General features: G+C 38.2%; 3 protein-coding genes across 3 annotated transcripts; 1 reads left to right on the top strand and 2 right to left on the bottom strand.

Moving 5' to 3' along the window:
- The first annotated feature begins 251 nt into the window (after positions 1 to 251).
- On the top strand, positions 252 to 2,864 carry LOC101309639 (cationic amino acid transporter 6, chloroplastic-like). The gene is made up of 5 exons (XM_004300277.1): positions 252 to 663; positions 751 to 973; positions 1,253 to 1,583; positions 1,710 to 1,938; positions 2,308 to 2,864. The coding sequence occupies exons 1-5, from the start codon at positions 252 to 254 to the stop codon at positions 2,862 to 2,864; spliced, it is 1,752 nt and encodes a 583-aa protein (XP_004300325.1).
- A 3,251-nt stretch (positions 2,865 to 6,115) lies between these two features.
- LOC101297845 lies at positions 6,116 to 7,291 on the bottom strand. The gene has a single exon (XM_004301682.1). It carries the CDS (start codon positions 7,289 to 7,291, stop codon positions 6,116 to 6,118), a length of 1,176 nt encoding a protein of 391 aa, XP_004301730.1.
- An 866-nt stretch (positions 7,292 to 8,157) lies between these two features.
- Positions 8,158 to 13,814, bottom strand: LOC101309352. The gene is made up of 13 exons (XM_004300276.1): positions 13,726 to 13,814; positions 13,502 to 13,633; positions 12,826 to 12,913; positions 12,667 to 12,743; positions 12,507 to 12,546; positions 12,311 to 12,377; positions 10,896 to 10,981; positions 10,515 to 10,596; positions 10,123 to 10,179; positions 10,001 to 10,039; positions 9,623 to 9,693; positions 8,502 to 8,555; positions 8,158 to 8,386 (listed from the first exon to the last, which is right to left on the bottom strand). The coding sequence occupies exons 1-13, from the start codon at positions 13,763 to 13,765 to the stop codon at positions 8,317 to 8,319; spliced, it is 903 nt and encodes a 300-aa protein (XP_004300324.1). The 5' UTR covers positions 13,766 to 13,814; the 3' UTR covers positions 8,158 to 8,316.
- Between the last annotated feature and the right edge of the window lie 179 nt (positions 13,815 to 13,993).

The following is a 13,993-nucleotide window of genomic DNA, read 5'->3' as shown; positions in this document are numbered from 1 at the left end:
CATATGATGAAACAAATTTAGCGAGCGTAGCCATTTATGTGTGTTTTAAAAAGGAAGTGGGTTAAAATTGTTATTTAAATATGGCGAAGGCTAACTAGGTGCTCTCAATAAAGCTATGGACACTCATTTGGGTTCTCTCATATAGAATCAAAGCAATATATCATCTCCCAAGAGTGCTTATATATTTAAACCTTCACACCCCATCTTTCCCATGGAAGCCAAAACACTTCACTATAGTTTTGCAAACAACAATGGCTACCACCACCAGCACAACCCAAACTCTTCCCAACAACACAAACACCAATCTTTCCTTCTCCAACTATCTCCATTCTCTGTCCCAAACACCCCACAGGCTCAGAAAGAGAATGCTTGCCACCTGGACCCCAGACCAGGAGCTTAACCAAGTGAGGCAAAGGTCAGGGGCTGACATGAAGAGAAAACTCAAGTGGTATGATCTCATGGCTCTTGGTGTTGGAGGCATGCTTGGTGTTGGAGTCTTTGTCACAACAGGTTCTGTAGCCCACAAAACAGCTGGCCCTTCTGTCTTCATATCCTATATCATAGCAGGAATATCAGCCCTTCTTTCTTCCTTGTGTTACACTGAATTTTCTGTTCAAATTCCAGTCGCCGGTGGTGCTTTTAGTTATCTCCGAGTGACTTTTGGTATATGATCCACTACCCCATTACTGTTTCATATTATTGGCTTCATTTTCTGGTTCCTTATCTTACTTTTATTTCATGTGTGAGCAGGAGAATTTGTAGGTTATTTTGCTGGGGCAAATATACTCATGGAGTATGTACTGTCAAATGCTGCTGTGGCAAGGAGTTTTACTGAGTATTTATCATCTGCATTTGGACAAGATGATCCAAAGATATGGAGAGTAGAAGTGGATGGGTTAATAAAGGGCTATAATATGTTGGACTTCCCAGCTGTTGCTCTTATTCTTCTTCTCACTTTCTGCCTTTGCCATAGGTACTTTTACTCTTCTTCCTTAAAATTGTATACATTTTCATAATTTAGCTGCCTAACATTTTAGATCTTTTGAAGCAATGAATCGGTGGGTATTCAGGTTGGTTATTTGTATTTGTATATGGTTTTGTAGCTTTTCAATCAATATATTATCATTGCTGACAACACCATTAGTATGATTGACAAAGTCCCAAGTATTATTGGGTTATCAAGTAAGGGTGATCTTTTGTTTTTGTGGATTCTGAAAATGATGGGTGCTGATTTCTTTTGGATAATATGCAGTACAAAGGAAAGCTCCACACTGAACCTTATTATGACAGTGTTTCATGTGGTGTTCTTTGGATTTATTATAATTGCTGGTTTCTGCATTGGGAGTACCAACAACTTGGTGAAGCCTAAGGGACTTGCTCCTTTTGGTGTTAGAGGTGTTCTTGATGGGGCTGCTATAGTTTACTTCAGTTACATAGGTTATGATTCGGCTTCAACCATGGCCGAAGAGATCCAGAACCCTTCGCAGAGCCTGCCTGTCGGCATCATTGGTTCCGTTGTCATTACCTCCTTGCTTTACTGCCTTATGGCCTTGTCCTTGTGTTTCATGGTTCCTTACAACAAGGTCAGTACACAAGTATGTAAATTTGAACGTTTTCTTGCTAGACAATTTGACAAGCTATGTTACGAGACTGTGAATCAACTAGGTGGCACATATGACATAGCCCTAATATTTGGAATTATTGCACAGATAGCAGAAAAAGTATCATTTTCAGTGGCTTTCAGACAGATTGGTTGGGACTGGGCAAGTAACGTGGTTGGGGCTGGTGCAAGCTTGGGGATTGTTGCTTCACTATTGGTTGCCATGTTAGGCCAAGCCAGGTACCTTTGTGTAATAGGAAGGGCGCGGCTAGTGCCATCCTGGTTAGCCAAGGTGCATCCTGCAACAGGCACTCCACTGAATGCTACACTCTTCCTGGGTAAATGTTTTATGCTTTTTCATTGTTTCTCATAATTTTTTTATTTTTTATTTTTTTTTACATTGGAATCGAACGTCTCATCTAGTATAGTCCTAACCTAATTTCCAGCCTCCCTCCTTTATCTATGTACAAAGAAAAATACAGACAGATAATGGCAAAAGCACTTTGGAATTTCAGGCAATACCTGTGACATAGGGGACTTTGCAACAACATCAAGCAACCATATCTTGTCATATGTTGACATTTGAATATACCCAATTGCCTTAAGTTGACATGTCAAATCATACAGAAGTTGTCATAATCGAGGAAAATCTACAGTAGAATACCAGACAATTTAACCGGGTAAATATGTTTTCTTTCATGCTGTAGGACTCTGCACAGCATCAATTGCACTCTTCACTGACCTCGAAATAGTGATTGAAATGATCTCCATTGGCACCCTCTTGGTGTTCTACCTTGTGGCCAATGCTCTCATTTATCGTCGATATGTGATCATCACCAACAACCCTCCATTTCAAACTCTCTTGTTCCTCTTCCTCCTTTCATCTAGTGCCATCGGCTTTTCCATGTCCTGGAAGCTTAACCAACAACGCTGGGGGTTACCGCTTTTCGGAATGTCAACAGTTACAATCATTGCCTTCTTCAAGTACATGGTACCTTGTGTCTGCAATCCCACTGGGTGGTCGATGCCATTCATGCCATGGCCGGCTGCACTATCTATCTTCCTTAATGTGTTCCTCATGACCACACTAAAGAAGTTCTCGTTCGAAAGGTTTGCCATATGGGCATGTTTCATAACATTGTTCTATCTACTGTATGGTGTTCACTCGACTTATAAGGCAGAGGAGAGGGAGGGTACTGGTATTGATGAAGTGAATCCAAGAACAGCAGTGCAACAAATAAAGCTAGAAATTCAAGTACTTTGACAATTAGCATACTTGATTTTATTTTCTCTATCTTTATTTTCATAGCACTTCTTGTGCTACTTCATTTTGTTTAGGGAATTCCCATCAAGCAAAGAGGAATTCAGATCAGATAGAATGACAAAGTTAATTGTCCATAAAAATGTCAAAGCGAATGAGAACCAAATTACCACTGTTTTTCTGCACCTACCCTTTTCCCTTCTGCTACAGCATTACATAGGCTTTCCTAGAACACGCAAGAAGAAGAAAAAGGAAAACGAAACTCTTTTCTGTGAAGTCATACAGACTGCAATGATGGCCATCGTAGATTCAATTGAAAAAAGAGGGGGAATTATGAACCTCAGAAAGAGTCAAAATTTTCATGTTTATATCATTTACTAAATATTCATTTTGTACAAGGATAGCACTATAATGCTTCTTTGTCTTACATAGATGGTAGGGATACTGTAGTTTTCAACTACGTTCTTGACATCCTACCAAGAAAATAAGAGATTCTCTCAAAACTCAAATTAAGAAAGATTACAGTCAAAGGCTAGACTTTTCAACTTCACGTTTATATTCATTTACCAAAAGTCTCTTGTGTAAGGAAAGCATAGCAAATCTATAATCCTTGTCTGTCATACATGGAATATGGATGGAGGAGATACAAAAATTTACACTAGTAATCCAGAAAATTCTCGCTATATAATAATGAAGATAACATAGTTACAGAAGAATATAAAAGATTTGTTCTAAAGAAATGCAGAACATTTGATTGAGCAGGGCACAAGGATTATAAGGATCCTGTGCCATGAAAACTTTGAAATCAGTCAAGCCATAAGGAAAAGAATAGTTGCAATCCACTGCAGTTCAAATCCAAATTTCAACTACAATTCACACTCCCATAAGTCATAACAGAATATCATTAGAGCTATGATGTACAGTGGGTTATAGGGTCCCAATTTCCATTGAGGCACTGATGATTGCACCAGAAAGATCCAGTAGTGGGATCTGACTAAATTGCATCCATTGGACCATTTTCTGTGATTGATTAATGTCACTGCCATAACTTACAGAAAAAAGGGATTTCTTTCCTGCAATTTCTAGTGTTCCAGTTGAGATCGTTTATTTTGATTTTGCCCTCTACCCAGTTTATGGACCCATCATATCTCTGAGATATAAGATAATCGATGGTACTAGGATAGCACCCCTCCCCCAAAACCCCATACACAAAAGGTACGTCTAAATATTCCAATGGCTTCAATCAAAAGAGGAAAGGTGTGTATGCGGTATGCCCCAATCATAGTCCCACATTGTTCAAGAAAGTATCTCTCCTTCCATATTCTGTAATCTTAAATACAATCTTTCCCTAATAAGTGACTTCAATGGTGGAGACAGACACATCCCTCTTGCAACTGTTCTTTGATATCCTATTCTCATATTTAATTTCTACTCTCTTCTTTTTAGAAGTGTTGGAGTGAGGTATATTGCTACAAATTCTTCATTTCATCACGGTTGACTGTCGAACAAACCATAAAATAAAGCTTGCAAATTTTCTCTCAGGTAGGAAGTAGGCTTTCACTAAAAGGAACAAGAAAGCAAAACAATATGAAGTGATTCCTTTAAAGAATTTATCTTATGCAGAAGAGTTTGTTTTTGGTTTTGGATGTCTCTAGATGTTAATTGAACTTAAGATCCCATGGATCCCAAAGGACTACTATTCGAAATGTTTTGGGAAAAATATAGTAGCTGCTATAGATTCTTCTTTTTCTTACCTCTTATAAGGGAAACAACTGCTTTAATATTATACATTTGCTTAATGTACAGCTCCAAAGCCAACAGGTCATGGGATAAGGCTCTAAGAGGATCACTTTGAACTCAGTATAGATATTTCATTAATATGTTATAAAATAACCTTGTCGCAAAGTGAGGAAGAAGCAAGGGATGCCCAAATATCAGAAGACACATTATTGGTACTCAACCAGCAACTTAATCCCTTAACTGACTCTTTTTCTGGATGCAAATTTTCTCTCACTGGTCAAGAGCGCCCTCTATGCTTTTACTACTCTATGGTTGACATTAGAATCAATCTGTATCCTTGTCTATATGTTTTAGTCTTGTAATCCTAGAAGTCTTCAAAAGGTTTCCTCATGCTAAATTATATTCTTAGCCTAGTTCTTTCTGAAGCTCCTGCACTTCATTTAATAAACACGGCCATGGGGCTTAGTTTCTCTAGTGGTCGAGGAATGTTTACCCTAAACCAAGAACAAATTCAAATTCTTGCTTCCCCTGAACAAAGAACAAAATTCAAATCCTTTCCACGGTTGGGCGCTACCTAGTAACAGAAAAGGGAAAAGGGTCACTAAAAGTGTGTTTATCCAGTTGCTTGGCTGCCTCTGTGAAGTACTAAGTTTCTTAAATTCTTAATGATAAAACCACTTTGCCTTCGATTAAAGTGGCCGAGTCTTGGATTTGGAATCTTGTTTCTAGAGAGATTATCTGTTGTCAAGTAATTTGGCTCCTATGAATCCCACATCAAGAATGGCAAGTATTAACATACACAAAACCCCATAACTCAAAGCCAAGTATCGGAGATCCTCCTTATTCCTCAAAATCCAAAACTTCACTGGAGCCCCTAGATAACCGAAGCGTTAATAAAGGTCAGGCCAAATAAATTAAAATTGCCACAAAGATGTTCATGTGCTAGGGAAAGGGCTAGAATAGATTGTTTCTGTTACTATTGTTTAGAACATTTTAAAATTATGTTCTAATAGGAAGTTCAAAGGACTCCAAAAAAATACAAACGACACCAAGGTTGGTCTATTTTTTGGGTTGCTTATATACTCTGGACACCCTGAAAATGTTTTGTAATACTTGATGAGATCAAAATTTACGATCAAAAACAGAAAAGAAAACATGTAGAATCAATTAAATAAGCATTCGCATATCATCACATGAACTGCCTCCACAATAAAACCATTTCAATCTCAGGAAATCTAATCATGTAAATCAACTAAAAAGAGGAGGCAGGTAAATTAAACATCTTGCAGGAACTAACAACATGATAACAAGTTCATGCATCTATCTGCCAGTCAACAAATCAAGTTCATGTAGACTATCTTCATCATACCATATATCAGTTAGGAAAAAAAAAAAGAATCACCATATATCTTTTTGTCAATTACGAAGGAAGAAAAAGAAAGAAGATCACCCTAACTTTGCATGTTCCGGTAAAAGTTAGAAGCAAACTTACAAAGAAACAAAATTCCGTCCATCTAAGCATGGGAAGACTCTACCATCGCCTTCTTTTTCTTCTTCCTTTCCAACAATGCATCCACAAACTGCTGGAGTGATTCGTTCATGGCCTCAGTACGCTTAAGCTCCGTCTCCATCCGCCTCTTCTCAATCTCCCAGGTCATTTCCATCTTCATTCTCTCCATCCTCTCAAACCCCTCTCCCAACATCATAATCGAGGAAGCCAAGTCTGCAACAGGATCCACATCTCTCTCCATCCCAACAACACTTCTCTTCTTCCCAAACTTGGATCCCGATAAAGAAGCATACCCATCAAACTCCTTACAATGGGCATTGCGCTTCAAACTCCCACTGGGTACATAGTCTCTATCACTTCTAATTCCATAGTCCCTATGTTGGTTAAAACTGTTGTTAAGATTCACATCACTCTTGCCATTACTCCTAGTTCTCGAAGGAAACCCGCCTCGATTAACATACTCATTATCCTCAGAATAAAAGCCAGAATTCTCACCAAATCTGTAGTTAAACCTAGAATTCTGATACAATTCATTTCCTAGATCAAACACACTCCCCCCAATTCCATCAAAATCACCATTAGGGCTAAAACTCCTATCAACATTCACCAAATTACGACCCTTACCTCCAAACTCACCCTCATCAATCGGTTTCCGATCCGGGTCGGACTCCATCTCATCCATGAGATGAAACAAAGCCCACGACGAGAAGAACCGACCCGGGTAGTTGGAAGCGCGTTGCTTCTCAGCGCGGTACCGCTTGCGAAGCTTCTCCATCTTATGGCGGCACTGCAGCGCGGTCTTCGGCGGCGAGGAGGAGGAGGAGGAAGCGGCGGCGGTGGCCTTGGCGACGTGGTCCCAGTCGGCGGCTTTGAGATTGGCGCGGCGGAGGGCGAACCAGCGGTCGCGGTAGGCGAGGATGAGGGATTGGGCCTCGTCCTGGGTCCAGCAGGGCGGTGGGACCCGGCGGGGTTTGGTGACGACGGTGGTGGACATGATTGTTGGAGAGGTGGTGGGTTTGGTGGAGGAGGAGAGATATAAGGGTGGGCATTGTGGTTGGTGGTGGATGAAGGCGGTGAGGTAATGCTGACGTGGGCGGGTGGCGCGGTGCGGCGAGGGAAAAGGAGTCCCTCCCGGCACGATAGGGCCACTCCTGGTGCGTGCCTGGGTCAGCCCAACCATACACGCAGTTTCGCTACGGCCGCGCTGCTGGTGCTCCACGTGGATCGGTAGTTTTTTTTTTTTTTCTCTTTTTTTAATATTTTTTATTGTTACTTATTTTAAACTAAATTTTAAACGAGTTTGTGGTGGAGACCTCATCCAAATTCGATCTCCGCTACCAACATACCTTGTTGGTTCGCGATCTGTAAATTCTCATGTGAAAATCCATACCTGGGGAGACTGGTGTGATAAGTACGTGTCTACTGTCAGTCATTCAAGGTTGAGGTTACATGTTTGTCTTGACAATGGTGATGTAGCGTAACCAAACTCTCACCTAAACTTTTTGTAAACAAAAAAAAAAAAAATTTCATCTCACAAGATTATTTATTATTTTTTTAATTTTTTTTTTTTTTAGTTTTGGTTGCATGTATGACAGCTTTCTTATGGTTTTATGTCACTCTCCAATTACTTCTTTCGGATAGCTCATTTTTTTTTGTAGTCCCTCGGATGTGTTATGCTTGTGTAACATTACTATGTATAATTTAATGGGTCAAACCCAAATTTCCTTAAAAAAAAATCTTTTTATTCTGTTAATAATATAACTATACTCGTTTGTCTGTATGTATTAGAGAGTTCATTTGTCTGAAATCCAAATGAAAAGACTTCCCACTAATGTTTTGGATTTATTACTCACAACAACTTTCCGTATTACTTTTCTTATGTTACCATACATTGGTATGAAATGTTCTCGAAAATGAACTTCTTTCTTCAAACCAAACGAGGCTACTTTCCCCTCTATTTTCTTTCATCTGTATGTCCCAAACACAAGAAAAGAACCTATTTCATTTCCTGCTTACTTTCCGCAAACCAAACAAAGTCTAGAAGATCGACAAAGTCTAGAATGAAATTACTCATGATTAATGGTTTTGTTGTTCATTGTTCACACGTCACAAGTCATGGAAGGTAGCAATTTGGTGTATGATACATCAATCTGTCTCCAGAAACATAGAACTGATAGCATCCTCTATTCCTCATGATTCATGTGACTACAATGGATTCCTATTTACATCTTTGTACAGCAAATACCGTGACCGAGTTTTACCCAATGCAGCATACCTGTTGATGTTTACAAATTACTTCATAATTTAGATTGATTTGGTCACACACTAAAATGGGGAGAGGAGAGAAAATCCTATTTGTCAAATGCAAAGTAAGATTTTGTATCCCTTACCATTGTGGCACAAATGGCGCCATCCAAATCACGTCTCCTGCCTGAACAGGGTACCTGCAAAATTATCAATAGAGGCGTAAAGTTTGACACACAGTTTAAATTAGCAGCAGTAGAATGTCAGACCCAAACATTATCAATATAAATCGAAGTGTGATAGACTTCAACAGAAAATGCTAATAGCAGCAGAATGGCAGAGATAAATATATAAGCAGAGAAAGGCAAAAAAAAAATCAGAGAGGATTGCAACTGGTGATGGCCGCTAAACCCAGGGAGTTGAATTCTAGCCAACTATTTCAGATCAGCTGTGTATAATATAGTGCTATGATTTTAAAGGTTGGTAAGGAAAAAAATTGACCAACAAAAGGTAAAAATACTACATCAGAGATGATCAATAATTCTGGCGTAAGCATATAATTGAGCACCACACAGACCCCGAAAAGAAAGAGCCACTTCACTCTTTCCCAAAGTAGGTAAACTTCAAATGTCAAAGTGAGAAACTATTTCCAAGTTCATACTCCAGACCCATTCTAATGCCTCTTTCTCCAGATGTTGGTGTAGATGATGTCAAAACTATTTACTCCATTTGCCCGACAGTCCAAGATTTGATTTTTTTTTTAATTCCATTTTCCCTCACCAGAATGATAACCAACTCTAATGCACAACTCACCTATGAAATACTCTGACAGAGTCCATGACTATTCTAAAACTCAGAGATGTGGGAAGCTATATGTTTAAGCATGATGATTTTGCATGTATAGATGAGCAAGTCATGCCATGAGTTCTTTTGTAAGAGTTCAAAACAGCAGACACGTGGCCCTTCAAAAAAGATAAATAGCACGTACACTACTTACAATTGTAGAAGATAAGATATGTGCCAAGCAAAAGCAGCAAAGCGTAGAGAATGAAAATTTCCAAAATAGACCTCAAGACTATCCTACTAGCACTAGAGTCTGGTATAATGATAAACTTTCCCATCAAATGTTTGTATACAAACTTATAACATCCTGGTTTGGACTCATCTAGTCATCTCAACTATAGTAAGTCACACACCAGATGTTCCCAAGCAATGAATGTAAAAGGACTAATTTTGGTTTGATTTCAACAGTGAATGGAACTCTTACCAGCTATCACCTAACCGATAAATACCCTGTCCTTCCAGAAGCAATAAACCATGTTGATTGTAATGCACCTCCTATAAACCAAATAAGCCAAACACACAATCTTTACAGCAAACCAACATAATTGACATCAAATCCATTTCAAGGTGGAGAGCAAATAAATATCAGATAAGTACGAGGAAGTATGAGAAATTCTCAAATAGGTAAAAATTGGGTTCTTATATTGTCTTCAGACTACTGGGCCAAGGGATACTTTCAAACATATGAAGCCCAGACTTATCAGGGGGTAATTTTGATCCAAAACAAAACGAAATTTAACCCAAATTGTGGTTTCAGTGAATGCTGAATACAATCCAGTTAGCCAGCAAGGAGAGTATGTACCTTCACATTAAGATATTCCCCAGGCTGGAAATCCATAATCTGCCAACATTGAAATTATGTTCAATAAGTATTGGATGGTAGGATCATCAAGAATGACTACAAATAAGTAAGCGATTGCTTACATGGATATTGAAGTCATACGATAAAAAAGTTGGAATAAGCTTCCTCAGTTGAAAGACCTGACAATAATAGAAAGAGTGAAGTACGACACTGAAATCTTCATTCTATTATATAAGACAAAATATTACAACAAAAAAAATGAAAAATATATATGTATGTGTCTGCATCAACAAGGAAAATTTGGGGCATTGATACATTTAGTTAACTCTCAAAAGATTAAGCCAATTTGCAGAAACCAGAAAACTCTTGTCGGAAGTGTTCCCCAATAATATTTTTTGAGGACTGAATCCAAGAAATCCACAACAAAACTTTAAAGGTAGCTCCTTCTGAGTTCATTTTAAACTGGCATCATATCCAGAATGAACATAAAGCTAGCAAAAGCTAATATACTTACCTCGCCTGGAGTTTCCAGGAGTGGCTGCTGGTCTGTTGAACCTACAATCTGCTCAGTAGGTAGATTATCCAGATAGGAATGCCTAATGGGAGGCATCAGAGAGTATTTTAGCCACTTGAAGAGTACTTAATGGTTATAAAAAAGACAGAAATGCTAGGAAGATATCCAAATCCTATTTCCTAAATAGAACAATGATGGTTTTAGTACTGTTTTATCATCAAGAAAACTGTGTCGGATAAATCAAGGCTTTAAGTTCATTAGCGATAGAATTTAACACCATGTATAAAAAGTGTACCTTAATGCTATGGATACCACGAGCTCATATGAGACTTAAAAGAATGAGAAAATAATCAAAACAATAATAAGGTATGGGCAACAAACCTTCTTTCAAACACCACAAGGGTAGCAGATGCATTGCACCTAATGGAATGGTGAGAATTAGGAGGTAGATAAGCATATGAATCCACCTGTGTTTCATACATCCATGCAATTAGACCTCTTACCAACTTTTTATGAAACTAGACTTCTAATCACTCCTGCCACATAGATTACTAGTAATGTCATTAGTGTACAGCAAAAGGAAAATACTTGGATCAGCACCCTAAGCGACAAAACCATGGCAGAATTTCCTAAGATTGTCAAAAGTCATTGTTTGAAATAATACATATATACTTGTAATCAGTTACCATTCATACTTTTTGTGTTACACAGTGGTCTTGCATTAATTGAATTGGCGGTGCTTTATACTCAATCAGATATCAGACTTTTTGCAGCGAGGATAGAACTTCTAACTTCAATGCCAAAAAAGAAAATAACTAAAAATCTATCAGTCCAAATGCAAAGGAATATATGGGTATGTATACACTAGGTGTGGCTACAGAATCAATTGGATGAGGATCTCAAACCCAACTTCTTCTCTTTTTGGCTGCAGTTACAATATATTGTTTTAGCACGTCCTCTTACTAAAGAATTTTAAAAGAAATTACAGACAGAAGTGAGATGCTTGATAAAGGTTCTCTGTCTATAAGAGCGCAAGGAGACTGTCTCCCATTTGAAGAAAGTCATTATGCTTCCAGAAGGCTTCAGCCTCCTTCACTTTTAACTTATGTGCTTATTTACTCACTAAACAATCTAGATAGAGGTGCCCTACACTGGCAAGTGGAAGAAGAAGTTTCTGAAACAACTATTTGACAGAAGTAAATGTGCTTCCAAAACCCTTACCCTCATGCACTTTTAACTTCAGTAAATATTTACTCCCTGTTGCATCATAAATATTTTGAAAGGTTCATTACACCATAGATGTCATGTCAAACTATAAGAGTCTCATTTCTAGTTTCGAGAAGTGATGTAAAGGGCTATATATCGATTTCTGGATTTGTCAAGCTTATTTGATCTATGAATCTATCCTTCTCTTTTTTTCCTCTTGGCTTCCAATTTGTTCAGTCTTCCTTCCATATCATTCAAGTTATGTCTTCATGGTTGGTGCAACATAACTAGATTTCAAATTCTTTATCCTAAGCTGAAATGTAAGAGAAAGGTTTGGAACCAGCATGAATATTCGTAGCAAACTATAACAGCTCTTTTCTACTCATGAATAAAGTGTAAGACCCATTATATACAATGGATATGAGACAATCGGGTGAATCAAACATTAGACTTTGGCAGTGTATATTAAATAAGCTAGTGACATAAGAAAGTTCAAACGGAATAGTATTGAAGAGTTGAATACGAATGTAGAATTTTAATTAACTATCAAACACCAGTGACCACACTGAAAATTGATACAGCTTTCTTACCATTAATTTGTGGCTAGTACCAGAAACATTAGTTAAAGTCACATCACCATGAACCACAAATATAAACCTAGCAGGAAAGACAGAGTAGTATATAATCAAATGCTTGAAATAAATCCTGCATCATAAATCTGAAAAAAAGATGGAATCTGCTACCATGTAGTAAAAATAAACGATGGAGAAACCAAGTTGCCCATACCTTTCTGCATCATATGGTGGAAGTCCAGACAGCGAGTTCTCTGTACATGGTAAATCATATATCAGTACTATTAAAAAGGAAAGGCAGTTATAAAATTCCTTGGACCTATTGTCATATGACTATGACATGGCAATATTAACGGTATAAAAACGTAACGAACCTTGCATCCTTGCTAGGTACATTACAAAGTGTGAGCCCATTGCAGGTGTAATCAAATATGCTCCTGACGTGAGGGTCCTGTTAGAGCAATAAATTTTACTGTACAGCAGTTCAAGAGGAACTTCTGAAAATATACATCAAGATGCAGAATTGAAAATACCACTCAGGTAAAGGGCTAAAGACATGACTTTCTGGTGTAATTAAAGCATGGTCTCTTTTGAACACACTTCGTGTGAATCCTGGCAGGTCTGAAAAGCAAAAAACCAAACAAACATCAGGTGGTTTAAATTTCCATTAAACTGGTTAAAAAATGAAATTGTACTCCCAACAGACAGAATTCAAACTAGTTACATAATACATGCATGGAGAGCGATAATTCAATAAAGAATGGTCTAAAGCTTCTTTCATTGTCTCATTGAGTTTTCTACTCAATCCAATAACCACAACACTAGAGACAATAATTCAAAACTCAAGAGACCCCAATTTCCTTTCAAAGATTTTCACTATTAACAACAATGTCTGACCAAAGTGAAAACTGTTCAATTACTAATCCTTTCGTAAGTGATCACCAGTAACATACATTTTGTGCATCATACTCATTCTCTAAAGCAGTTCACTGGAAACAGAAAAAAAAAAAAAAAAACAATCCAAGATTGTGACAACTGGACTTCAATTTCCCTCAGCAACCAAACACATCTCAAGTCATTAAAGAAACACCAACCTAAACCTCAATGCTTGTGACTACTAGACAAACCAACAATCACCAATACAACCCACTTTCAGAATCACCCAAAACACATAATTCAAGACGAAATACGGATTTGTATAACACTGACCTTGAAGATGAGAAGGAGAAAGTGTGGGATTGGTGGCCTTCCAATACAGCTGATTGGTCCCCGAACCCGAGTCGATGATGGAAGAAGATGCAGAGCAAAACCCGCCTTCAGCCACTGCCAAGTTGATCAAGCCTGAAACTTTATAAGATGGAGAAGCACAAAGTTAGCAGAACATGAAGTGGAAGAAGAAGAAAGATTAGACAAAAAGTTGGGTTGGAACTTACCACCGAGTGTGGAGAGAATGGTTAGGAAAGCTTGGTTCATTGTGGCAACGGAGTATCTGGGTGGCGCTGGGTTTAGTTCATCTGGTGTTTGTTGTGGTTGTGGGTATCGTCAAGTTGGGAACTTTAGGGAGTGCAGTGGACAGTGGTGACTAGGAATTGGAGGAAAGACGGTAGCGGATTTTGTCACATACAATAGTGGGTGCTTTGTTTTGTCATTTTGTATGGCACACGTTCTTGAATCTTGATTGGTTCTTTTTGTAATTTTATT

This window comes from Fragaria vesca, linkage group LG5 (genome assembly GCF_000184155.1).
Source record: "Fragaria vesca subsp. vesca linkage group LG5, FraVesHawaii_1.0, whole genome shotgun sequence".
Taxonomy (NCBI): Eukaryota; Viridiplantae; Streptophyta; class Magnoliopsida; order Rosales; family Rosaceae; genus Fragaria; species Fragaria vesca.
Note: the sequence above shows the minus strand (reverse complement) of the source record. Positions and strands in the feature narration are given on the sequence as shown.